At 38.8% G+C, this 25,695-nt stretch overlaps 1 protein-coding gene across 1 annotated transcript; it reads right to left on the reverse strand.

Annotated features, from left to right (window-relative positions):
* Window positions 1-19,426: 19,426 nt before the first annotated feature.
* Window positions 19,427-22,658, reverse strand: LOC116248984 (protein STAY-GREEN, chloroplastic-like). The gene is made up of 4 exons (XM_031622060.2): window positions 22,348-22,658; window positions 21,153-21,338; window positions 20,306-20,473; window positions 19,427-19,829 (listed from the first exon to the last, which is right to left on the reverse strand). The coding sequence occupies exons 1-4, from the start codon at window positions 22,447-22,449 to the stop codon at window positions 19,668-19,670; spliced, it is 618 nt and encodes a 205-aa protein (XP_031477920.1). The 5' UTR covers window positions 22,450-22,658; the 3' UTR covers window positions 19,427-19,667.
* Between the last annotated feature and the right edge of the window lie 3,037 nt (window positions 22,659-25,695).

The following is a 25,695-nucleotide window of genomic DNA, read 5'->3' on the forward strand; positions in this document are numbered from 1 at the left end:
CTGGATATTGCCTGATATGACTAAATATTTAAAAACAATTACTAAATACAACATGCAATATAAGCATTAAATGGCACAGTGATGGCTAATGGTTTTTTGGGGTCCTTTGGCAGTAACAACATCATGTGAGTGTTTCATAAATCTACTTCAGAATTGGAGTAAATTCATAAGACACTTAGACACTTATTTGAGTATTCCATGTATTTATCCTAATTTTGGTGTGGCTTGCGACACACTTACACCATGTTGTTAATACCAAACAGCTCCTTTAAGACCCTGAAATGGAGCAGCGACAATGTTTCTTATGTCTTTACGTGTTTGAGAAGGGGTTATAAGACAATTTGTTCCTTTAAGTAGCGATCGGATCCTCGTACTTCTTTTTGTACGAGTTTTCATCATCTAGTACCAAAAAGGAAAAGATAACGTACCAAGATGCGAGGAGAGAGAAAAAAGAAGGGATGTGGCTTTTGGTGCCAGTTTAACTAATCAGAACTATCTTAAGATCTTTGAGAGACATTGATTGAAGCACGTTACGATGTGCACGAGTTACAGATAGAAACATCACATGCATTTGTTTTCTTTTCTTAATCCAATATGCAAGTTTGTATTGCAATTACCATTGAATTTCATCACTATGTGAGTGGAGAAAGATGAGATGCTTCTTAGAAGATGAAAGTCATAACACGTTTTTCAGCACAAGACAGTGACATGCTGAGTTACTTGCAGCTCAAGGAGATTCTTCTCACTACAACATTTTTTATATTTCCCATTAGCCCCAGCCATCGCCGGAGACCTTTAAAGCCATTGGGAAAAAGAGCTCCACAGTGGCAGAGCCAATGTAGGTTCTCCATGAGCCCTGGCTCCACCTCAAATTTTTTTTAAAAAATTCACATGTATATTTTATAAAATTTCACTGTATTCTATATAGAAATTTTAAAAAATGATATTTCAGCCCTAATCAAAATTTTAAAACTTTAATTTGGCCCTCCTCATGAAAAATTTTTAGCTCTGCGCCTCTATCTCAATGAATGGGCCAAAATCTACATACCCATAAACCACACATATGAGAGAAATAGATCTCCCAGATGCGAAAATGATATAAAGATCAAACACGTTGGGAGAGCGGATTCTTGGTTGATGTCTGGCTACTTTTGGCCATACAAGACATTGTGTGAATGTTAGAACATGAAGACTTTTGATAGAAAATTCTGTAGAAAATACGAGCTTTGGGACTTTTGAAGGAAGCTTCTTTCCTCCACATAATCTTCTCAGTGTAAATAAAAGTAGATCTGCATCCCCTTCAAAAAAAAAAGGCGAAAAAAAGAGGGTGGGAGGACCGTCTCCTTCCATATTTCCCTAATGTTGTAGAAATGGGAAGTGAGATTCAAATTCTTTTTAATTAGAATGATTCTATTAATTTTATCTTTGGCAGTCCAGAATACCAGTATATATCTGTAGGCATGAATCGGCTGAGACACATTGTATCAGTTTCACAGATCGGTCTGAATCCTAGAGGAACTCAGAAGTCAGACAACCCATGTCCTGAAAAAAAAACACCAACCTTCCTTCACCGTGTTTGAATGGGAGAGTACTGGAGAGATGATTTATCCACTCCTCTATGCACAACGACACAATCGGGACGCGTCCAGATTCACTAGAGAGAGAGAGGGGTGTGTGAACACATGGAAAATATGCAATCACGAGGGTGGAAAAGGGAAATCGAGGTAAAGCCAAACTTTGCTTTCCTGTAAAGCTTCTTCTTTTATATGTGCAGTTGATATTATTATTATTATTGTGCCTTCCAAAGCTTTTAAGCCTCAAAATTTCTATGCGGACCAAACACAGTTGTTTGCAAATATGTTTTGAGAACTAGGATGTCAAGAAATTCAATTTAGATCCAATATCAAATCGAGCCGTATAAACAAAATAAGATATGTGATAAATTTTGACATTCGGTTAATAATTCGGATAGGATTCTATTATAAGAAATCACATTTGATCAGTTCAGAATTTGGATTCGGATTTAAGTACATTTTGGTCAGATTTAGATTCCGATTCAGATATATTTTTAAATAAATGTCCTATATTTAATGTTTATAATATGGTTTTAAAATCAGATTTAGACTCGTATGGATATAATTTTAAATAAATACCATATGCTCAATGTCCATAATAGGGTTTCAATTTGGTTTAAAAATCATACTCGGATTCACATGTTAATCTAAAAATTGGACACAGATTCAGTTCAGATTATAAATTCAGATTTCAGATTCGGATATAGTATACATTTTTTTCATCCGAATTCAAATATGAGTCTGAACCCAAATATATAGATATCTGAAAAGGCAGATGTGGTAAAGTATATATCAAATTCAAATCCAGTCTATTAACATCCAGGTTGAGAACACACTATTTTTTATCCAAGAAGCACGATATAATTATATCAACACCCATAACTACATTGTATTTTCTAGCTAAAATAACAACATGGTGTTTCCAAAAGATACATGTGTGTACACATTAATGTTTCTTATCAAATGGCACCTTCTGTTCACCAGTTTCCACCCAAGAAAGAAAGAAAATCTTATCTCTGGGCCCCAATCTATATATAGGGTCCACACGTCTTCAATCGCACCGCCTACCGCCGTGTTTGTAGATTATAAATTCAGTTTCCACTCAAGTGTACGCTTCACTGCCTGCATTCCAACATTAATTCTGATAAACGTTCAGCTTATACTATATATATATATATATATATATATATATATATATAAGAGAGAAGTTTGCAGCAGACGAAAACAAGAAGTGCAGATTGAAGGGAGAAATAAAAAGTGCCTTGAGAAGTATAGAGTAACTGGTAGCGCTGGCAGCTATATGTTGTCTGAATGAACTAAAGATATACTATCTCTACAACCAAACGCAGAGACAACCCTGGTCCCTGGACTTTAGAGGCAGGAGAAAGGTGATGAGAGAGAGATAGGGGCATGCATTCGCCCACATGCATAACATGTACACATGAATCTATCCTTCACAATAAATGAAGTTTTTATTTATTAATGTCACGGTTGACATTGGCCGATACTAAGGGCTGGCTTCACCTCTTAATTATTCTTGTGGTTTTGATAACCAACAAACATCAGGCCCATGCAGACAAGCATACGTCTCATCTCGTCTATGGAAATGAATAACTTTAGTCTCGTTTTGTGGATTTATTTTTCTGATTCTCTTCTCTTTTAAAAATCTACCAATTCCAAGTTTAATAAAAGAGAGACAAAAAACTTGGCAAGAGGGATAAGAAAAAAAAAAGTCCTAGTCGGCTGTTTGGCAAACATGAGTCTTAGTGGGCTGTTTGGCAAACATGACAAATTATAACTGTCCAAATTTGTCTCAAAAGTTAGGAGAGATTCATGAAACACAATAATAGAGTATTATATGAACGATTCATGTTAATGTTGCTAAACGGTTCTTAAAAATGCATTTGAACACAATAATTTATGAGCATGCCCTAATTTTTAGAATAGATTCACAAAACATAAACATCAGCAGGGGCATAGATGGGTGGAGCTTGGTAAAAATCTAAAACTTTGAATTTACATGTTGGACCTCAATGAATTTAGGTCCAGTTATACAGGACAGCTCTACGAGCCTCAATACTAATTGAAATTTTGTTAATTATATATTTAGTGCTCCATAGAAAAAAAAAATTAGTTAATTGAAAATTTGTAATTATATATTTAGTGCCCCTGAACAACAGTATCCATGTTGCTAAATGGACCAATTTTTCAGTTCTCTGAAAATAAGTCTTGCAAATTTCTATAATAATGTAACAAATTAAAGCAACAGAACACAAGAGGTCCTTTTGTTCAATCCTGATTTAGGCTATGAGAAACAAGAAAATGTGGGGTTCAAAGCACGCACCTGAACGTGAGCAGCACTGGAAGAAGCGACGGATGCTGTCGAAAATTTTTTCCAGAGCCTGCTGCTTGATCTTATTCTTTGACTTCCTGTGTGCTGCCATTTTTTTTCGGTCCAGATAGAAGAGCAAGAGGAAAAGAAGAAGAAGAAGAAGAAGGATGAACTCCTCAACTGGTGAGCGGCTTCTGAGTACTATATATGGAATTCTAAGGTGCATCTCCAATGTCGTCAAACTCATATTTTTCGTAGAAATTTCCCTGGGATCAGAATCTTTCGGCCGTCTTTGCCTCCGGGGGGAATTTTTCGAAGCATCTCCCATTAATTTTAGCACGCAAGGGGCAATTTCTTTTTAGTTAAACTGCATTTTTTTTTTGTTTTGTTTATGGGTATTTTTCATCCAAAAGTAACTTCCTTTCTCCGTTCTTTTCCTTGGACATTTATTTTTATCTCCAGTAACAATAAAAGTGGATTAACTTCAGTGCATCTTCACCTTCAACTTGATGTCACACTTTATCCTTAGCGCAAATATATAATTTTGGCTAATAATGGTCGGGCGCCTACCTCATTGCTGATTGGAAGAACGGTAGGACTCGAGGCGCAGTCCCACTCTGTAACCAAGTTCAAAGAAAGATCATGGAAAATTCCAATGGCATATTGATGCAAGCGTAGGTTCACGAATCTAAACTTGCAACTTACGACACTAACTAAGCTACAAATGATTGAAGTACGAGTGAAAGACTCAAAAGAGAGAGCGATTGTTTGAAACATAGTATAAAACATTATTTGGTGCAAAGAACATGTCCTTGAAACGTACATCCATAAAATGCATATTCCGAAACGGCCATATTCTTGTTGTAGAAAAAAAAAATTATACTTATATTTTGCATTTAAAAATATATATAGTTACATCCTAATTTTTAAAATAAAAACATGATTGCATTAAAAAACATGTATTTCAAAAACAGAATATATATATATATACATATATATATATATATATCAACTGACTAAAACCAGCCAATATCCATTGCTGGCTAAATTTAAATTTGTGAAGTTAAAATGGGTGGCAGAAGGCCATTTCTTAACGGTAAATCATTAGCCTCGGTTTCACCACACAATGCACCATTCACGAGAAATTTAGCATCACAAAATTAAAAAAAAAAAAAAAGAACCATCTGATGTTGACTGATTTCAAAAGAGGGAGAGATTGAGAGAATTTTATATTCGATAAAGCAAAGAACAACAACAAAAAAGAGGCTAATCCTGCGTGCCTTCTTGAACGAGTGGAAAGTCAGGAACTAAATCTGTGAGGCTAGCTTCTTGCAAGGAGGCCCACTTGCGGAGAGAGTCCATAGCTGCGAAGAGTATATTGTTCACGAACGCGTGCCTCCTTCAGATTCAGTAAGATTTGGCAATCTAGCAAGATCTTTGATTTTGTTTTTTGGCATCTCAATTTTCAGCGGAAAAGAAATTGAAAACTCATTGGCATGTATTTACAAGCATTCGTTTTTCTTTCATGTATCTAATGATGTTGACATTTCCGGAAAATTATCTTTGTTGTGCTAAAATTGTGTTTTATCTGAATATGCTTGAATCTAGTGTTACTAATAAATGTAATTAAATAGATATTTACTTGCTAATTTAAAGTGTTCCATGACAAATATTTTGAAATCATTCTTTGTTAAGTTTCCGATAATTTGTATGTCATGATAATTTAAAGTGCTTAGAATCAATATTGTCCATGCATAATTTTTGGATTTGACTACACGAAAAAAGTTCCATGAAAGCTAAACAAAAACTATCCGGGTGAGTAGGAGTGCCCACTGTGAAGGCCCTTCACTTCTCTCTACATTTAGGGTTTAAGGCAGCTTCGAAACCTAGTGGACCTACGATCTAAACACCCTTCAACTTGGGTGTCTAGCGCACTTCCCACTATTTGCAATCCAGAAAATATAAATATAGCTTAGAATTCAAACTGGTGATGCCCCTTAGGGCATTAAACAAAAACTTCTTTGCAGTAGGACCCAAGTTCTTGAGACACTAGGTTTAATCACCGTGGACCCCGTCCCAACTCAGCTTGCACACAGCTCTACCTATTTGATTTATATCCAGGTTAGTTTTCAGGCTTCCTTGGCGAAGGACCGCCCCCCATGCCTACATGGAACTTGGACCTCTCATGTACAATTATTTTATTTTATTTTTGAATGAAAATATTATATATATATATATATATATGTATTATATATAAACATCCTAATATGTTTATGAATAGTAATTTAATATAAAATATTATTTAGTTCAGGTAGTTTTTGTGAAAATAAATGTGAAAAAATTACAAACAAGTGCTCGACAAAAATGTAAATAACAAGAAGCTCACTACAAGAAAAAAAAAAAGCATTTACTAATGCAGCTACTGTGTTAGTAAAGTTATCATCTAACACACTTATTGTGTTACAAAATCTGTTACTAAAGGCTACAAAACTGTCGTGCGTCAAGTATAATTGTTAGTAACGAAATTTTGTAGTCAAATACTCACTAGCAACAGCTGCCATTCGTTAGTGATGATCTATTACAAAGACAAAATGTGCCTTACCAATTACTTAAGATTTTTTTACTCCAGCTTCTGAAATGAGTTTCTTGTTTTTCAATACCTCGGGAAAGCCACATTTAACGAAGACAAATAATAATAAATATAATGTGTGTGTGTGTGTATATATATATATCATGATTTACAGTGTTTGGGTTAAAAGAGACAAAATATCATGAGTAGGTTGTTGTTGCAGAGGCGACGCCCTTCGAACGTGGCCCGAAGTCTTCTAAGACAATGCTTGTTGTTAGAAATCAACAATATGTTCTGAAATCCGTCCAAACCACCAACCATTAAGAGCTGACAGAGGATGGCATCTTCAGGAATGACATTGCTGTCCTCCCACCACTGTACTCCCTGGTCAAGGGGCAGTCCTCTCGAGTCAGTAAGCAGAAAGGCGACCAGCTTTCTACCACTAGAAGTTATAGAGGCAACTTGAAGACGAGGCAACTTGAAGACAAGCTTGATCTGTCAATATAGGGGGGCACTTGTCACGAACAATCCCCATAGACAGCCAAACCTATAGGTTTTTCCTGTCATCAACAGAATTCCTTAAGATAGTATAGAAGCCATCGACACAGACCTGCCAGATGCCATGAGAGTCTTGTTGAGGAGTCATGGTTTCTTTATTATGGATTGTGGAATTGCGTCTACACTAAATTCTTCATAGTATAATGTGAAAACAGATTTTCCAGCACTTCATAAGCCAACCTCTTTTGAAACTACAAGAGAACTAATGTTTTAATTCCATGACAATGGTGCGTTTGGGGAATACACTTCTTTTGAATTTAGAAGCAACGAACTCCCAATTTTTTGAAGAATGCGGACAGGAAAGTAGAACGTGGTGAGCAGACTCTTCATCTTTAAGGCAAAGAACACATCTGTTAGCTAAAGAAATGCCACTTTTCTTTTGTCTATCGAAGGTAAGGAGGCGATCACTGCAAGCCAGTCAAACATACCACTGCGCTCTAGGATGAGCTTGGGGGAACTAAATCAACCTCCTCCAAGGCTCTTCATCATATTTCTTTCTCACCACCTCCCACACGTCAAATGTTTTGATGTTGGATGCAGAGAGTTTTGCCAGAGAAGGAGGTCTTGCTGTGGTTCTAATTTAGGTCTCTCCATACCCAATCGGGATAGAAAATCCTTGAAGTTGTCAAGAATAGGCAGGTCAGAGTCAAGGACCTGCTTAATGAAAAATTTCAACAAAAATTCAAAAGCATATTTTCCAACAGCTTCAACAGAGAAATGAGGGGAGAACCACCCCAGTTGTCCGTCCAAAACCGAATGGAGCCAATACCAATAGACCACCTGACTTGATCTTGAATATGAATCCAGCTCTTTCTAATACCTTTGAAAAACTAAGACTCCTTTTTGGAGCACTTTAAGGTCAGAGGCTTTGGAAAGAGAAATATTTCTTCTTGATAAAATTCGCCCAAGGAGCCTCATCCTGGCAGATGTGCAGCGTGATGCAACCAATACAAGCTTTGTTCCAGTCATCTAGATGCTTTAACCCAACCCCCCCCCTCCAGCACCGAGCGGCATAGAGTCTTCCATGCAACCAAGTGCACACCTTTCCTAGCTTCTAGGCTGCCCCAAAGGAAGTTAGTCATAGTAGCTTCAAGTTTATGCTTAATATTCTTAGGGAGCATAAAGATAGAGTACCAGTAGCTAACGAGGCTACAGAGGACATACCTTATCAAACAAAGACGCGATGCATAAGAGAGGAGCTTAGATGACCAAAGCGAAGCTTTCTTTCCATCTTCAAGTCTAGAGAGTCGCATAAGTTATCCTGCATATTACCCGCAAAGAGGGAAATACCCAATTAAGGAAGAGGCAGAGAACCTTGGCGCCAATCAGAGTTGTTAATGAAGGAGAGAGGAGTTCTAAGTTCCCCCAAGGAGATTGCATGAGATTTTTATGGGTTAACACATAACTCATAAAAAAGCTTAAGGGTCTCAAGAGCTTGCATAACCTCATTGTAAGAGTGATGATCCCCTCTAGAAAAAATGATAAGATCATCAACAAATGTGAGAAGAGAATGACAGGCCCCTACCCGAGGGATGTAGGGAGGGGTCAGGGACCCATTCTAGCGTCTGTACTCTAAATTTCTAGAGAGTTCTTCCATAACAACAAGGAATATATACGGAGACATGGGGTCTCCCTGCCTCAGACCTCTTCACATAGGGTGAAATTCACTTGGAATCTCATCAATGAGAACAACAAAAGAAGGAGAAGAAATACACATCATAACTCTCAACCCAAGCCATGCTGAAACACAAGTCGATAAGAGCATTCTTGAGAAAGACCCAGCTAACCCTATCATATGCTTTGGAGAAGTCAATTTTAAAACAGATATTACTCTGATGCAGACCCTCAAGCGAGTGAATACATTCATGAGTGAAGATAATATTCTCTTTGATTGATCACCATGGAAGGAACGCACATTGGTCCTTGCCGATGACTTTCTGCAGACATCTTTTCATGCAGTAGGAGAGGAATTTAAATATAATCTTATACAACACGTTGCACAAAGCAATAAGTCGAAGATCATCAACTCTGCAGAGACCCTACTTTTTGGGGATGAGGGCAATATAGTTACGATTAATTTTCTTAACCAATCTCCCCGTGGATAGGAAGCTATTTGATAACCTGCAGTAAATCATGACCAACAACACTCCAATGATGCTGATAGAAAGAAGTTGGGAAGTCATTCGGACCCGGTGCACTATTCTCATCCATGGAGAAAACAACACGTTTCACCTCGTCGAGGGTGGCCAGGAGAAGCAAGGTGGCATTATCTTCTTCCAGCAGTCGTGGTCCATCAGCCTTCTTATTCAGACAATAGCCTGAGCCCTCTGTCCGTTACAAAGAGATAAGGAGGCGATCCACCATATTTGGGAATGAGATATCTACGATTTGGGCGTTTCCTCAATCAGCACAGATTTGGGCGTTTTCCCATATCGACGTCATCTTCTCCATGATCGTTGGAATCAATACCAACAATATCGGCTGGAGGATTTTTCGTAACTCCCTCATAAAGATGTTTCCATCTAAAGGTGTTTGTAACTCTATATAAATAGTGAATAACTCCTGTAAATGTGTGTGAAATAATATGAAGAAGTAAGCCCTTTTTTCTCTCGTGGATGTAGGCTACAAGCCGAACCACGTAATATGTTGCTTTCCTCTACTTCTTTCTCATCCGCACTCTCTGTTTCTTCATTATATTTGTTTTAACATGGTATCAGAGCATGGCTTTCCTGAGCATCTGGAGTTGATTCGTGTGATTATTCTTGTTCTTTCACAAATCAAAAGCAGAAAGGCGATTTTTTTGGAGTCTGACTACTTTCGGTGTTAAATACATCTGATTCGGAGATCAAAACGTGTTTTTGATCATTTGAGGAGACAGCTGACGAGATTCTAAACATTTTGAGCTCTTACTCGCCAAAAACCGTTGAGAAATAAGGGAGAAATCGTTTTTTTGAGGTCCGCTTTCTGTTTTTTCCAGTGTGAAAGAGGGATTCCGGCGAAACCCGAAGAACCCGGTGTCGTGTTCTTCGTTCTCCAGCGAGTCGGGTGTGTCCTGACAATTCAACCTTCACCGTGTCAGTGCCGGCTCTTTCAATCTGCCGGCAATACGTTAAACACGCGGTCCCTTCGCCTTCGACTTGGCCTTCGATCCTTCATCGATTTCTTTCATTGGTCTTCATCGATTTCATTGGCTGTCCTACTCTTATTTACTATGACTGACAGCAATCAATCCAACAGCTCCAACAGTATGAAAGAGGCAGGCGATCAAGGTCATGGAACGCTGAAAATCACCTCCATTCTCCTCAACAACACCAACTATCTTAGCTGGGCTAAAGCTGCTCGTCTTTTCCTGAGTGGACGATCCAAAGTGGGATACATCAATGGTCGAATCTCGCCTCCTCCCAAGACCAATCCTAACTATGAGGATTGAATCTGAAAGAGATATGGTAATGGCCTGGCCTACGAATTCCATGGAACCTCACATTTCGAGTCTATTTCTGTATAAAGAAACTGCGAAAGAAATATGGGATACATTGAAGGAGATGTACAGTGAGCAAAACAACCTTGCTCGTGTGTACCAACTTCAACTTGATATTGCCAATCTCACCAAAGCCGGCAAGCAGACCGGTCTTTATTTAAACAAGCTCCGCAGCTTGTATGATGAGTTTGCACAATACAGACCGGCCACTGCTGATGCCGACGTTTATCAAAAAAGGTTTGAGGATGACAAAATTTTCAAAATTCTTGCTGGTCTTGGACCTGATTATGAGAATCTTCGCAGCCAGATTCTCATGACTAATCCCTTGCCAAGCTTTAATCAAGTTTGTCAAGCAATTCAAAGAGAAGACACTAGAAAAAAGGTTATGAGCCCGATACCCAAATCAGAGTTATATGAAGAGGGTCCGGAAAAGATGGCGTGCATAGCTCGGTCTGAACAAAATACGTGGAAAGCTGATTCAAAAAATCAAAGCGGTAGAAACAATCTCCAATGGAATCGCAGCAACCTCAAATGTACTTATTGCAAAAAAACCGGACACTTTCGAGAAAGATGTTGGGAGCTCGTCGGCAGACCTGTAAGAGAAAAACCGGCTGCCCCTTCTCATTCTCCTCAAGTTGATCTTGTTACAAAAGATGATTTAGAGAAATTGTTTCAAAAATTCTCTAAAACAAATCTAGTATCTACTCATCCAGTTGGCAATACCAAGGAAGGTAACAATCTTGTTCTCTGTACTCATTCTAATAATTCTATATGGGTTGTTGATATGGGTGCAACTGATCATATGACGAATGATGCATCAAGGTTAACTGCGATTGATTGCATGAACAAAAAGCATTCACAGTCGACGGATCACATATTGCTGTTGATGGAACTGGAAAATTTTCATTCTTTGAAAACACATCATCTTCAGTCCTTTATGTTCCTAATCTCTCCACTAGTTTGATGTCAGTTAGTAAGTTGACAAAGACTTATAATTGTCTGGCCGTTTTTTCTCCCAAGAATGTGATATTTTAGGATCTAGAAACGAAAAAGGAGATTGGTAGAGGACGAGAACAAAATGGGTTGTATCTGATGGAAACTCCCGGTGCTAGCTTTCTCATACATACTAATATGGAAAAGAATAGGCAAGAATACCAAATGTGGCATGCACGACTTGGGCACATTTCGGACAGAAGCTTGAAGATGCGCATTCCTAATATCGCCACTGACAAACAATCTTGTGATGCTTGCGAATATTCCAAATCTACTAGACTGTCGTTTCAATCATCTATTGAACGATCCACAAATTTTTTCGATTTAGTGCATTCTGACGTGTGGGGACCAGCTCCTATGGAATCCTATATGGGATACAGGTACTATGTGTCTTTCATTGAAGATAAATCTCGCATGTCATGGATATTCTTTCTTAGAAATAAAAGTGAAGTTTTTAAGACTTTTCAAGACTATTACAATCTTGTTTACACTCAATATGGTGCAAAAATTAAGAAACGTCGATCTGATAATGGGGGGAATATGTGAATCAACAGTTTGATGAATTCATCAACAAAAAGGGGATTCAACCACAACTTACTTGTTCTGGAACTCCTCAACAAAACGGGGTGTCAGAAAGGAAAAATAGACAGCTTCTTACTATCGCTCGTGCTCTCATGATTCACATGAATGTACCTCAAACGTTTTGAGCAGAAGCGATTGGTACTGCTTGTTATCTTGCCAATATAGTTCCAAGTTCTAGCATTGAAAATCAAGTTCCCCTTGAAGTTTTACTTCAAAGGTCGATTTTTGTTAAGCATTTAAGAATTTTTTGGTGCAAATGCTTTGTGCATATACAAGAAAAATTCCGAAATAAACTTGAGAAACGAGCCTTCAAATGTATTTTTCTTGGGTACTCTAGCAAGAAGAAAAGTTATAGCTGTTTTGAACCAAGATCAAGAAAGTTTTTTGTGACTCGGGATGTGAAATTTTTTGAAAGTGAACCTTTCTATGAGGCACCGAGTCAGGGGGAGACTCACAGGCAAGATCAAGGAACCACTCTGACAGCCCCCACTTCCTCTATTGCATCCACCGATCCTGCTGTTTCCCTTCCCCTTCCTCTTGTTGATGTTTTTCAAGTTCCAGTTGTTCAAACCCAGAACCAAAACCAGCAATCTAGTAAACTTAGTGAACCTATCATCTTAGAAAACCCAAATCAAGATAGTAATCCAAACCAAGATAGCAATTCCCAACCACCGGTGTCACACCATAACCAAACTCTTGAACCGACACTTAGAAGATCAACTCGTCCCTCTAGACCACCGCCAAAACTAAAAGAGTTCTATACATATCTATCAACCCAACACGTTCATTCCATAGACAACTACACTACCTTTGATACCTTATCCAAACCATACCAGTCATATATTCTCAATACCTACTCTCATCATGAACCAAAAAACTACGATAAAACAAGCGCGAATCAAAATTGGCAGATTGCTATGGAAGAAGAGTTGTCCGCATTAAAGAAGAACAAAACTTGGGAGCTAGTACCGTTGCCCGAAGGGAAGCGAGTCGTTGGATGTAAGTGGGTTTACAAGATAAAATATCATAGTGATGGTTCTACAGAACGATACAAAGCTCGTCTCGTTACTAAAGGTTTTACTCAAACCAAATGAGTGGACTACAATGAGACCTTCGCTCTTGTCGCTAAGATGAATACAGTAAGGATTCTCCTATCAGTAGCATCAATCAAGCGGTGGAAACTAGAACAACTTGATGTCAAGAATGCATTTCTTCATGGAGAGCTCAATGAAGAAGTTTACATGCAAGTTCCTCAAGGCATACAACATAAGAAAGGGTATGTGTGCAAACTAAAAAAGGCACTTTATGGCCTTAAGCAGTGCCCCCGAGCTTGGTTTTCACGCCTAAGTGAAGCATTGGTTAAAATTGGGTTCAAGCGTAGTAGTGCTGATTATACCATGTTTGTTACTATTAGATCTTCAAAAGTAACCATTTTGCTTGTTTATGTAGATGACATCATATTGACAGGTAATGACAAAGATTTCATAGCTCAAGTCAAAATCTATCTAAATCAGCAATTTGAAATCAAAGATCTCGAGATCCTACGATACTTCTTGGGTATAGAAGTGACGCATTCCGAAAATGGAATCTTTATATGCCAAAGAAAATACACTTTCGACCTCTTGAAGGAAACCGGTTGCCTGGGTGCCAAGGTTGCAGACACGCCCCTTGAAATGAACTGCAAATTGAAGAAAGAAGTAGGGGAAAACATAAAAAACATTCAGAGTTTTCAAAAGTTGGTTGGAAAGCTTATATACTTGACTGTCACTCGACCGGATATCACATATGCTGTCAGCCTAGTAAATCAATTTATGCACAACCCGAGGTCAAGACGTGTCGAAGCTGTTCACAGGATCTCAAGATATTTAAAAGGAACTCCAGAGCAAGGAAACTTGATGAAACGAGATCAGAAAATAGATGTAACTCGATATTGCGATGCTGACTGGGCAGGGGATCCAAACTGCCGAAAGTCTACATCAGGATATTGTACGTTTGTCGGAAGAAACTTGGTAACTTGGTAAAGCAAAAAATAGTCAGTGGTGGCTTGATCGAACGCAGAGGCTGAATACAGGGCCATGGCGTCATGTACATGTGAGTTGATATGGATAAAAGCATTGTTCAAAGATATGAAGATTGAAATAAGGGAGTCTATGAAGCTTATGTGTGACAACATTGCTGCAATCTACATTGGAGCTAATCATGTTTTTCATGAACTCACTAAGCACATCGAAGTTGATTGTCACTTTATTAGAGAAAAAATACAAGATGGAACTATTAACACACCACATGTCAAAAGTGAATTTCAACTTGTTGATATCCTTACAAAATCTCTTGGTAGGGATCGCCATATATATATTATACGCAAGTTGGGGCAGATTGACATCTGCTCACCAACTTGAGGGGGAGACTGTCCGTTACAAAGAGATAAGGAGGCAATCCACCATATTTGGGAAGGAGATATCTACGATTTGGGTGTTTCCTCAATCAGCACAAATTTGGGCATTTTCCCATATCGACGCCACCTTCTCCATGATCGTTGGAATCAATACCAACAAAATCGGCTGGAGGATTTTTCGTAACTCCCTCATAAAGATGTTTCCATCTAAAGGTGTTTGTAACTCTATATAAAGAGTGAATAACTCCTTTTAATGTGTGTGAAATAATATGAAGAAGTAAGCCCCTTTTTCTCTCGTGGATGTAGGCTACAAGCCGAATCACGTAATATGTTGCCTTCCTCTGCTTCTTTCTCATCCATACTCTCTATTTCTTCAGTATATTCGTTTTAACACCCTCTTCAGAACCAATAAGGCCACAGAAAAATTCATCACAGATAGATCTAATGTGATTCACATCGTTGATTCTAGTCCCCTCATGTTCCAAGGCAGATGAGGAATTTTTCATTCTACGACCTTTGAGTATTGCTTGGTAGTAAGCCGTATTACGGTCTCCTTCAACCATCCACTTGACACGAGCTCTTTGCTTCCATAAGTTGTCTTCATCTTCAAGGGAAGCTTGCAATTTTTTTCTAATTAGAATCTCGTGATTTCTGCCACTGTCTGTAGAAGTCAATTCAAGAGATTGAACTTTGTCAAATTCATCCCTTATCCACACAATTCCTAGCCCAACTAGAGAGATTAGAGCGAGTGAACTCCAGTTTCTTAATCATCATCATAAGGGGGCATCCAAAAACTCGCAAACTCCAAGCCTCTTGTACAAGATAATTGCATTGTGGTCTACTGGCCCAGAAATGGAAGTATCTGAACTGAACAAAACGTTTAGGAGGGTTAAGAATGAACCGAGTGGACACTTTGAGAGTGGAGTGGTCAGAAGTCGTTCTGGGAAGAATACGCAAATTAGTAAAACTGCCCCATTGAGCCTTCCAGACATTATTAATAAATGCCCAGTCTAGCCTGCACAAAATTTCACTCGCACCATATCTGTTGTTGCTCCAAGTGAACCTGCGATTAGGGTTAGACAATGGGAACAAGTGGCAATTCGAAGCAAACCTATTAAAAGAAGAACAAGAATTAAGATTAGGTTGATGGCCGGTTTTGTCTAATCTGTCAAGCATAGCATTGAAATCCCCTACTAATAACATCGGACCTTGGAAATCAGATAATATGTTCTGCAGGTACATGAGTGCCCAAACTCTTTCAGTATAACGCAGAGGAAGATAAATACCTCCAACTAGAAAGTTGACATGAGACTGTTTATCAGTGACATCCAAAAGAATCCAATACCTATGCATATTAAGGACCAACACAGAGTATCTTTGTGGTTTCCACCCACAAAGGATACGTACCACACCATCGCACATATCAGCATTAGACATAGTAGCATATGAGCCAAGCAAACCAAAATTAATGTGGAGCCATTCAACATGAATAAGGGTGTCAAAATGAAAAAGCTATCAATGGCCTCTTGCTGCACAGTAAGAAGCAAGTCATGCTAGCAGAATATCTAGCTAAGCCATGAATATTTCATGCTAAACACTTCATTGAAGGGGATGAGAAACTGTTACCTGGTCAGAAACATTACCTTCTCCAACACCAGTAGGAAGGTCACTGATCTAGGATGGTCGGGAGGTGTCTGCAGGACTGCAAGGGCCTCTACCCTGCCATGGCTCACGTGCTTACGCTTTCCCGCTGGCCCCGTTGGTTCCGAATCGGCAAAACTGTGATTTGTGATATCCTATTAAATTTCCTATGACCAGACAATCTGCTGCCCCTACCACGGCTTTGAGTGATTCCCCCTGTTGAGAAAACTTTAAAGTTACCGGCTTGTGGATCAGCGGTATGAACCTCCTCTTGGACATCATGGGGAGCTTTAGTTAGAGGCTGAGGTTTGTGCTAAGAGGGCGATTTGAATGAAAAGCCAGGGGGTATATCAGTAAGCAAACTTCCAATCCGATAGAAGGGGTTAGCCATGTTAGTCTGGTTCTCTGTCGCGTCCCAAATGATGTCTTTGCCTTTAGCTCTCCTTGTGGTAATGTCATTTCTAGAATCATGGTGAAACATATTCACACGAACTTTATTAGTTTTATCCTCAAGAGGCTTGACGTCGTTGATGGTTAAAGGACTTCTCGTTGGTTCTTCATGAGTATCATCTAAGTCCATTAGAGCAGAGAATTGATTCTTGGATGTAGATAAACCCTTTTGTTCTACCATAGGCCCTTTGCTTGAGCTGGATGCCTTTAACGAGTTTTTACATTTTGCCGCCTCATGCTGGTAATTCCCTTGTCCATGAGAGTCATGCTTGGGCCATTTGTCGGGTGGGTGAGAGTTGACACCGCAAATCCTGTAAAACCGTAATCTCCCTTCATAGAATAAAGGTTGGGCGAGGGTGTGGCTATCCTTTAGCACAAACTGAAATTCAGGGGGAAGTGGGGCACTCAGAGGAAGCTCAACTCTAATGCGGGCAAAACCTCCTCTATTAATATCTCAGGTTTGAGTATCTGTTTCCAAAAGTTTACCCTGAAGACCCTTGGCGATGCTGTTAAAAATCTGCGTTGTCCACATGTTCAGAGGCGAATCCGTAGTGGGGCAGAGAGCGCATGCGGCATGTTGAGAGGTTGCCCTGGCTGCCAACGGCAAGTAACAAGAGTCCTGCCTCCAACCCTCCAAGCTCGCTTCTGAGTGATGCAATTTAGTTGTTGTTCATCCTCAACCCGAATGAGGAAGGTGCCACCAGTGAGGATGGTGAACTTTGGGTTGGCTTTCCCTGTCCATTGCCTGGTGAGTTCCTGAAAGACAAAGGAGAAATTGGTGCGCCCATTTGGGGAAGAGCCTTGTAACCGAGCCAAAGCTGCCCATTGGAATGGGTGATTCATCTCATCATAGGCTTCTTTAGGAATGAAAATTTTGAATCTGCCATCCTGAATCTCCACCTCCAAAAGATGCTCTGGTTGGCTGCCAGCAGAAATCCCTTCAGTAATCAATGAAGCCCATGAACGAATACCATGCCCCTGATCCATTTGAATACCAGACGGTGTGGGGGAGCCTCGAACTGGTATTTTTCCTTTTTCAGAAGGAAAAGAAACTGATCCTTGCAAAGGGAGGAAGTCCTCATCAGATGCCATAGGCATCTCCATGGCCCACGGTCCCCACGGTCCCTCCCCCACCCAACGCTAGGGGAAAGGAACGCTCAGCCTGCCTAATCCCTGGGACCAGCCAAACCCTAGCAGAGACTCAAAAAAATAAATAAAATAAAATAAAAAATATCAGTTGTACACCAAACTCTAGAAGATATATGTGATAGTGGGAGTCCACAAAATACCCATGTGGAGCCTTTCATTCTTTGATTTATGTGATAGAGGGAGTCCACAAAATGGAATGATCCATCAAAGCAAAAAACTGATGCCAGCGTGGTAGAAAACACAAATACAAAGATTAAAGAAGGAAGAGAGAGAGAGAGAGAGGACTTGATCTTTCTGCTTTTGATCATGGATAATGCTCCTACATCCAAGACGGTAGTTCTTCCAGTTTTGCTTTTCAACTCTAGAGGCCCAATTTCTGATCTTCTCAACCCATACTCCTGGATGTCACCAACCATTCTTTGATCATTTGAAACTCGCCACTGCTAGAGAAAGTTGTACACCAAACTAATTCTCTAATGCACCTTTCGGTTTCGTTGCTAAATGATGCGTTCTCCAAGCTTTCCCTTGTGCACTCCAAGTTCGAGTGTGAATATTCATCTCAGTTGCACTCTGATCAACTCGACTACATAAAACGGGTTTGTCACGGTTGAATTAGTTAAACAGAGTTAACAAGTTCAATGAGTCGACAGGTTAAACGAGTTAACGAAAACTACATATGGTCGAGTCGAGTCGAACTCAAGCCTGTATTATAGAGCTTGACTCGAGTTTTTTAAGTTGAATCAAACTCGACTCAGCTTGTGTGCAGCCCTCACTTACTGGCCCGACCCTCACTGCCACCCTTTTTTCCTTCGTTCTCTTCGGTCATGTTCACCCAAGCAAGGGTGGAGCCAAGGGGGCCGGTAGGGGTCTTGCTTCCTTTCAAAATTTTCTCTTTAAATTTTACATATAAATTAAAAAAAAAACATTAAATTTGGCTTCACCCATGCATTCAAATCACAGGAGAATGTATGGATAGACATTGCTCTGTCTCTTTTCTCGGATTTTGAAAAAGTTATTTCGGTCATTCACTTCCGTATCCTCCTTAACATTTTCTGTCAAGGAGTGGTCATTTGAGAATTAAGTAAGAAACTTGAGCGCCTCTTTGTTACATCTCAAATGTCGGGCGCCTTCTTGTTATTCGCCCAATTGTTGGGCGCTGTCTTGTAATTATTTATGAATGGCTTTTTACTAATGTTACAAGAGTCACTAAATTTGTGATTATTGAAAGACACATTCAATTAGATCAGGAACAAAGACGAGATGACTTGAATATGGTAATTAAAGTATTTCTCTTACAAGCTAACCTTATTGATATAATCTTAAGAATGGGTTGATAGAAACCATTTATTAAGTTTTCCTTTTTTGGAGTTTAATGGTGCTTTCATAATAAGCAAAAATCAACGCCTCCTATAACATCAACATTTTGATAGCAAAAAACTCCACATTTTTCAAGAAAACGACTTCAATCAAAGCATGCTTTATAATAAATAGTTTTTATAAATATATTAAAATGTATATATTTTGTTTAAAATATCTTTTCAATAAAAATTTGAAGGGTCTGGTTTTTATTTAATAGTTTAAGACCTACCAATTACTATATATGTATATGTATGTGTATGCAATTTTTCCAATCTGACATGCCAACCAGAGGCATTATAGATAGAAACATGTGCTTCATTCAGAAAATCAACTGCTAGGGTACAGAGACAAGAATGGTAACAATGAATTTGCAGGAAGACAGTTCTTTTTGCAGCATCCTTTTTTTTCCAAATTACAAAGTAGGACCAACACTCAAGAACCAAAGTTTCTTTTACTCAAGATTTCTGAGCATGTTGAGATCAATGGCAATCAGATTTGCAGGTACCACCACCTCACAAATCTAATGGAGATTTTAGAAAAAAAGAAAAAAAAAAAGAATTGATCACATAATTAATGATACAGTTCCCTCAAGTGGGTTGGGCCATGGCAGCATCTTTGAGAGGACCCCAGCACTCTATTCTGTTGAACTCTTTGGAGTTGGAGTGGAAATAGACCCACACCAAGGAATCCACCAACTCTGGGTGCTTAGAAAAGAGGGTTGAATCTCCATGGATCACTGCTTGCAGAACCTATGCTTGGCAATTTCAAAATATTTTGGGGCATACATGTTAGTATTTCACAGTAAAAAAAATCGTAATAATTCATAAGCAATATTATTCATCATTATTTTTCTTCTAAATACATCGAAGATGGTACATCTCCATGTTTTTGGACACAGAGAAGTTACTCTTATGGGTTGTGTGGCATCAGGAGAGGCAGATTCATGAAACAATTCATGAAACAATAACAAGTTGTTTCAATAGTCAAACAGCCCTCTTTATAGTGGGAAACCTGATCACAGTGATCTAAAACTACAATATATGATCATAATCAAAACTATTAGGTGAACTCCCTTTTTAGTTCCAAGAAAACTTCTCCTAGCAAGTATGGTGAGTCTCTGCTTCACAAAAGATCACAATTACGTACCATCGAAATGGATTCTCATATCTAAATACCAATCTCATTTAATTGTATTTGTGTGTGCACGCATGCATAGAATTCTCACCAGGGGAAGCTCTTTCCTGAAGATGTGGTATCTGAGCTCGGCGGCCAAGTCAAGGAGAAGGTGGCCGCCGCTAACATGGCAGTGGACGTGCAGGCTCATCTCATCCCTAAACTTCTTCCACTCCGCCACCACGTCGTCCCTCTGCAATTTCTTGTACCATCCCCTCAGCTGCACCACCCAAATTCCATTTTTGCATCTTCAAACGTAAAACACACACACACACACACACAGACACATATATATATATATATAAGATATTTAAATTTTTGGATGGAGAAATCATCTGGCCTCTAACAGTACGATACGTGATACATGATACACCTATACCATACATCATGTGGTATATTTAATCACACTTGTTAGATGAATGCATTGGGTGACTGTAATTGGATGAAAATCCGGGTGAAGGATTAATTCACCTCTATATATATATATAATGGAGCTCAAATTGAAAAATTGGAAGATGATTGTATATATATATATATATATAAAGAAAAGAACTAAGAGCTTTTTCGATGACATAGCAAAACCAGGTTTTGAAGCCAAACTTCCTTTTCCCTTCAAAACCAAGATCTTTGAGTGTTTAGTGACATCAAAACTATGTTTTTGAAAAACTCAATTTTAACAAAAACCAGGTTTTGTAAAACGAACTGAAAAACCAGATTCTCCAGTTCATTCATAAAAAAATAGATTTTGGGTGTGTCGCTCAAACAAACCAAACTTCAAATCCCATAAAAAATTTTAGAAACTTTAAAACCCATGAAAAATTTGGTTTTCATGAAACCAAGTTTTTTACAAAACTGAATTGAATAAATAGAAGTCATCAAATGCGGTTTGAAGAAATGACCTGCTTTCTGTTGACTGTGCGCGAGACGGAGAGGGTGAGGTTGGCGGTCAAGTCGCAGTGGGTGAGGGTGTAGGTTCGAGGGGCGAACTCTGGGTGCACGGCCTTCTCCTTTCCCAGACCTCCCAAGAAGAACACCTTCAATTTTGATGCTTCGAACCCCGTGTTTGCTCCCAACAGCCTTGCAGCCTGTTACAAATGGAACAGAAAAAATAATTAATCATAACATATTTTAATTAACCTGTGAAACGCTGATCAACTTGATGGCAAACCAATTCAGCTGCCAACTTATTTTATTCAATTGAATAAAAATAAACATTACCATATTAATTTTTTAAAAGTAAATTAAAATTATATAAGGAAACTCTCTAAATTGTTTTTGAAATAAAATAATGAACCGCTTTTGAAGTGTGGATCCCTGAGAACCAGACTGTGAAATGATTCAAATGAATAGATTGTGGACCCATTGAAAAGTATTCACAGGCTCTGGAAGAATGGAGGGCCCATAAGCAGCAATTCCTTAGAAAAACATCCAATTCTTTGGGTTTTCCAATGGAAGCCAAACAGTAACATCGGGAAATGTCTCCACCTTTTCAAAGGAACATTATCCTGCCTTCCGGGATTTCCAGATCCAAGGAAACAAAGTCAGAAGGAGAAACATTTTCTAAGCAAGGGATTAAGAACCCTGGCCAGTTAGGAGGCAAAAAGAGCAGGAGCCAAAGATCTGCCTCAACCTAGGCAGCAATATCAAGATAAATCTTCCTGGTATTGAGCTGATCCAAACAGCGCAGAACCACATAAAGGAAGTTGAACAGACAGAAGCAAATGCAATTTTGTCATCTCAAAATCATACTGCATCAATCTGCAAACACATTTTGATCTGCCTTTTTGTTACAGTAGAAACAAGGTTGTGGAGTCCTCGACAGAACATTCTGGCTTTACCTGTCCTCAGATGCATCTACTTGTCTGGATAAATGGGATAATATGGGATATTGCATTATAAACCACAATGCAATATTTTCCCAGCTTATCCCACTTTCCTGGATAAGTGGGTACTTCCCAAACTTGTCATACTCGATGAAAATCTGCTCTTTGAGAGCTGCATTCTGTTCCTACATCTACATGTAATTGCAGAAAGCAAGAACCCGAGTCAAAGAAACGTAGAGAGAGAGAGAGAGAGCGAGATGAAGCGACTGACCTTGAGAAATAAGGACCCATCTGAGGGCTTCCTTTCAGAGGGGAGGAGGAGGCAAGAAGGCTTCACTGTTATAGCGCTCCACGGTCTTGAAGAAACAGCCATGGGAGCAGCAATGGCTTCCCGGGATCTCCCTTTTCTTGCTCGCCACCGCCTACAGCAATGGTGAGAAGGAAATCCATGGTCCTCCTTGACTCCCCAGATCGACCTTCATCTTCAATCTCAAGATTTCATGTGAAGTGTGTGCGTCCTCTTCTTCTCTCTCTGTTCTTTGAGAAGTAGATGGATAAGGAAATTCAGCGGGAAGACAAAGGGGAAGATTGAGGTGTTGGATTCTTATTGGTGGTCAAGGTTTCTCCTTCGGAGGTGGAGAGCAGAGCATGATCTTTGGTTTTTTCCTTCAACGGCGAAATGTCCAAAGCCTACCATCGAGTTAGCTAAAATCACCTAATTGGCCTCCTTGGATTATTCATGATTCAGCTCTCTTTGTGCTTGTGTCCTTCGCCGCTGGCTCAGTCAATGGTGATAGGTCTGGACCAACTTTGTGTCCTTCGCCGCTGGCTCAGTCAATGGTGATAGGTCTGGACCAACTTTGTGTCCTTCGCCGCTGGCTAAGTCAATGGTGATAGGTCTGGACCAACTTTGTGTCCTTCGCCGCTGGCTCAGTCAATGGTGATAGGTCTGGACCAACTTGCCTATGGATCAAGCCGCCGGCACCCAAGCCGGTTCACATATGCATCGACTGGCAAAATGCCGATATTTTGTCGAGTGAGTAAGAGGTTAACAACCCACTATCCGAATAAGCGCCAGATCAACTCCCCCCCTCCCTCTACCCTTGTAGTCCTAAATTGCATCTGGACCTAGTTGGCATTACTTTGTGTATCTTATTCTCAAACTTAATGGAGTGTTTGGCAGTAGGTTCACTAGAATACTATTTTGTGAATTATTATGAAAAATTCATGAAACACTAGAGCATAGTATTTTATGAATGCACTTCAATCTTTGAAATAGATTCATGAAACATGATGTTATGTGCTTGAGTCTTCGATAAGAACACATCGACCTTAATAGAAATGTTGTTTGTATGTTTGAAAGTAAGTCAGGCGAGCAAAGATGAGGGTTGGGGATCAAGCTGCACCGAGCTGACCAGGGTAGGCATCATGCTATCCGAACCAATTTACGTCGCGAGGCTAAACCTGGCTTGACCCAGTGTAACCAAAGTTGGCTCACTTGTTGACTGAGCCAAGTGGGTCAAGTCCATGGCCGGTCCTATTATATATGACACCGAATTAAATGGCAGGGGTTGCCCTTTGATTTGGGATTTGTGGTTGGAATTGCTGGTCCGACTGTGTGGCTAAGATGAGGTCGAGCCGTATGAGAAGAGGACGCGGGCCACGTCCTCCTGCTTCTATGGTGGCTGGACAGCGACCCACTAGAGCTGGACTGAGGGAGGCTTTTTATAATCAGTTATAATGCCGTGGGCTCCATGCTCATATAGTAGAGGTGAGGTAGAGCTAAGGGCACTGAGTCTGCGAGGAGGCTTTTTGTAATGAGTTATGATGCCGTGAGCGCCGTGCTCATATAATAGAGGTGAGGTAAAAGTAGGATCACTGGGTTTGGGAGGAAAAATCTCGGGGCAGAAACCAATTATTGCAACAGCTTACTCAGCATACATTCCTTTGATTTTTTTTTTTTAAATTTTATAAGATGTGTAAAATACGGCTGATGTGAGGTGAAAAAGGTTACTATATCATTTTTTATACTTATAAAAATTTAATATCTCATGTGCGCAACATATATGTGTTAAATTATTTTTCCTCATATGTGTCTCCTGTGTTTGTTTCCTAGTGTTTTGTACTGATTTCCATAAATCCGAACCATATAAATATATACAAAATATAAGAAAATATAAAAAGTAGAAAAAAAAACTGGACAATTCAATGTTTAAATTGGATTTAACGGCTCAAAAAAAAGTTAAAACTGTAGACTTTTTATGTTTTTATGATTTAATTTCTATTTCCATCTGATTTACATGATTTTTTAAAGTCTATAAATCCTAACATTTTTGTATTCATCTATGTCGTTACCTTGGAAGAAAAAGTTCATAATAAATAAAAAAAATGATACATATTTTTGTTATTTAGTATCAATTCTCATATTTTCTCCATGATTTTCTCTCAACCATTCATATGCTTCAAATCAACTGCTACAAGAGATAGTCTAAGTCATCGTTCACTTATATATATATATATATATATATTGAGAAAATTAGATGGTAAAATAAGTAGAAAAATGAAACCAAACTGTATTTTGAGAAGACCAAAAATCCTTTAAAGAAAGAAAGTTTTTTCATTCTAAACCTCATGCCTTTTCAGGGGTATTTTGTTTTTTTTAAAAAAAAACAACTTGGCTTCTATTTTTTTTCAACTTAACCTTCACTGATTTTCATAAAATCGATGGCCCAAATTATTATCATCTACTCATATATATATATATATATATATATATATATATATATATATATGAGTTGACATAGTACATGTACTTTTCTAATGCATGAAATAATTTTTATAAAAACCTAAAAACTAATGATCTATAGATTTTTGGCTATCACAATCAGCTTTAGGCAGCAAAATCTCATATGTGGGCCAAGAAAATACCGCCAATATTAGTTTTTCATTTCACAGAAAAGATGCCCCATATTTTGCGACTCCTCCTGCTTGTGGCTCCTCAAAATTTGGACCGCCATCTTAGTTGATGACGTGGGTTGCATCTCTTTCACTCAAACAGCCTCATTCTTATACCAAAATCAGCAACTTTCCTATGATGCTGAAAGAAACACGTTTTATGTTGGTATGTCTTCTCTTCGGTTTGAACTCGGGTCGGATATGAAGCCGAACTGTTTCAAGAAAATCTGATATGAAAAAAAAAATTAAATCCCATTAAGAAAGCGGATCAGATTTGGATTGAAGAAATAGCGTCGATTCACATTCAGATTTGGATTCAGTTTTAAGCAAATATCTAATTAGGTTTAGAGTTGGATTCGATTTAATTTTAGATAAATATCTCATATCCAATGTGCATACAGGTTCAAAGTCAGTTGATTAATGTATCATAATGCATGTGGTTTTAATTTGGTTGTATATTCAAAGTCAGATCCGGATTAGAATGTAAATTTGAAAGTAGGATTTGGATCAGATTGGGATCGAAAAATTAGAAGCGTATTCAAATATGATACGAACATCTTTTTTCATTTGTGTTTGAACATGAATTTGAATCTAAATATGTGAAATTTTGAGAAATCAAATAAGGCAAAGGGGCCACCAGATTCTAGTCCGATCTGTTCACATT

This window comes from Nymphaea colorata, chromosome 1 (assembly GCF_008831285.2).
Source record: "Nymphaea colorata isolate Beijing-Zhang1983 chromosome 1, ASM883128v2, whole genome shotgun sequence".
Lineage (NCBI taxonomy): Eukaryota > Viridiplantae > Streptophyta > Magnoliopsida > Nymphaeales > Nymphaeaceae > Nymphaea > Nymphaea colorata.

Coding starts and splice junctions, on each gene's coding strand:
- LOC116248984 (XM_031622060.2), bottom strand. CDS start 22,449: ATGGCTGTTTCTTCAAGACCGTGGAGCGCTATAACAGTGAAGCCTTCT. Junction 20,474..21,152: donor GCACAGTCAACAGAAAGCAG/GTCATTTCTTCA, acceptor TGGGTGGTGCAG/CTGAGGGGATGGTACAAGAA. Junction 19,830..20,305: donor TCAGGAAAGAGCTTCCCCTG/GTGAGAATTCTA, acceptor TGCCAAGCATAG/GTTCTGCAAGCAGTGATCCA.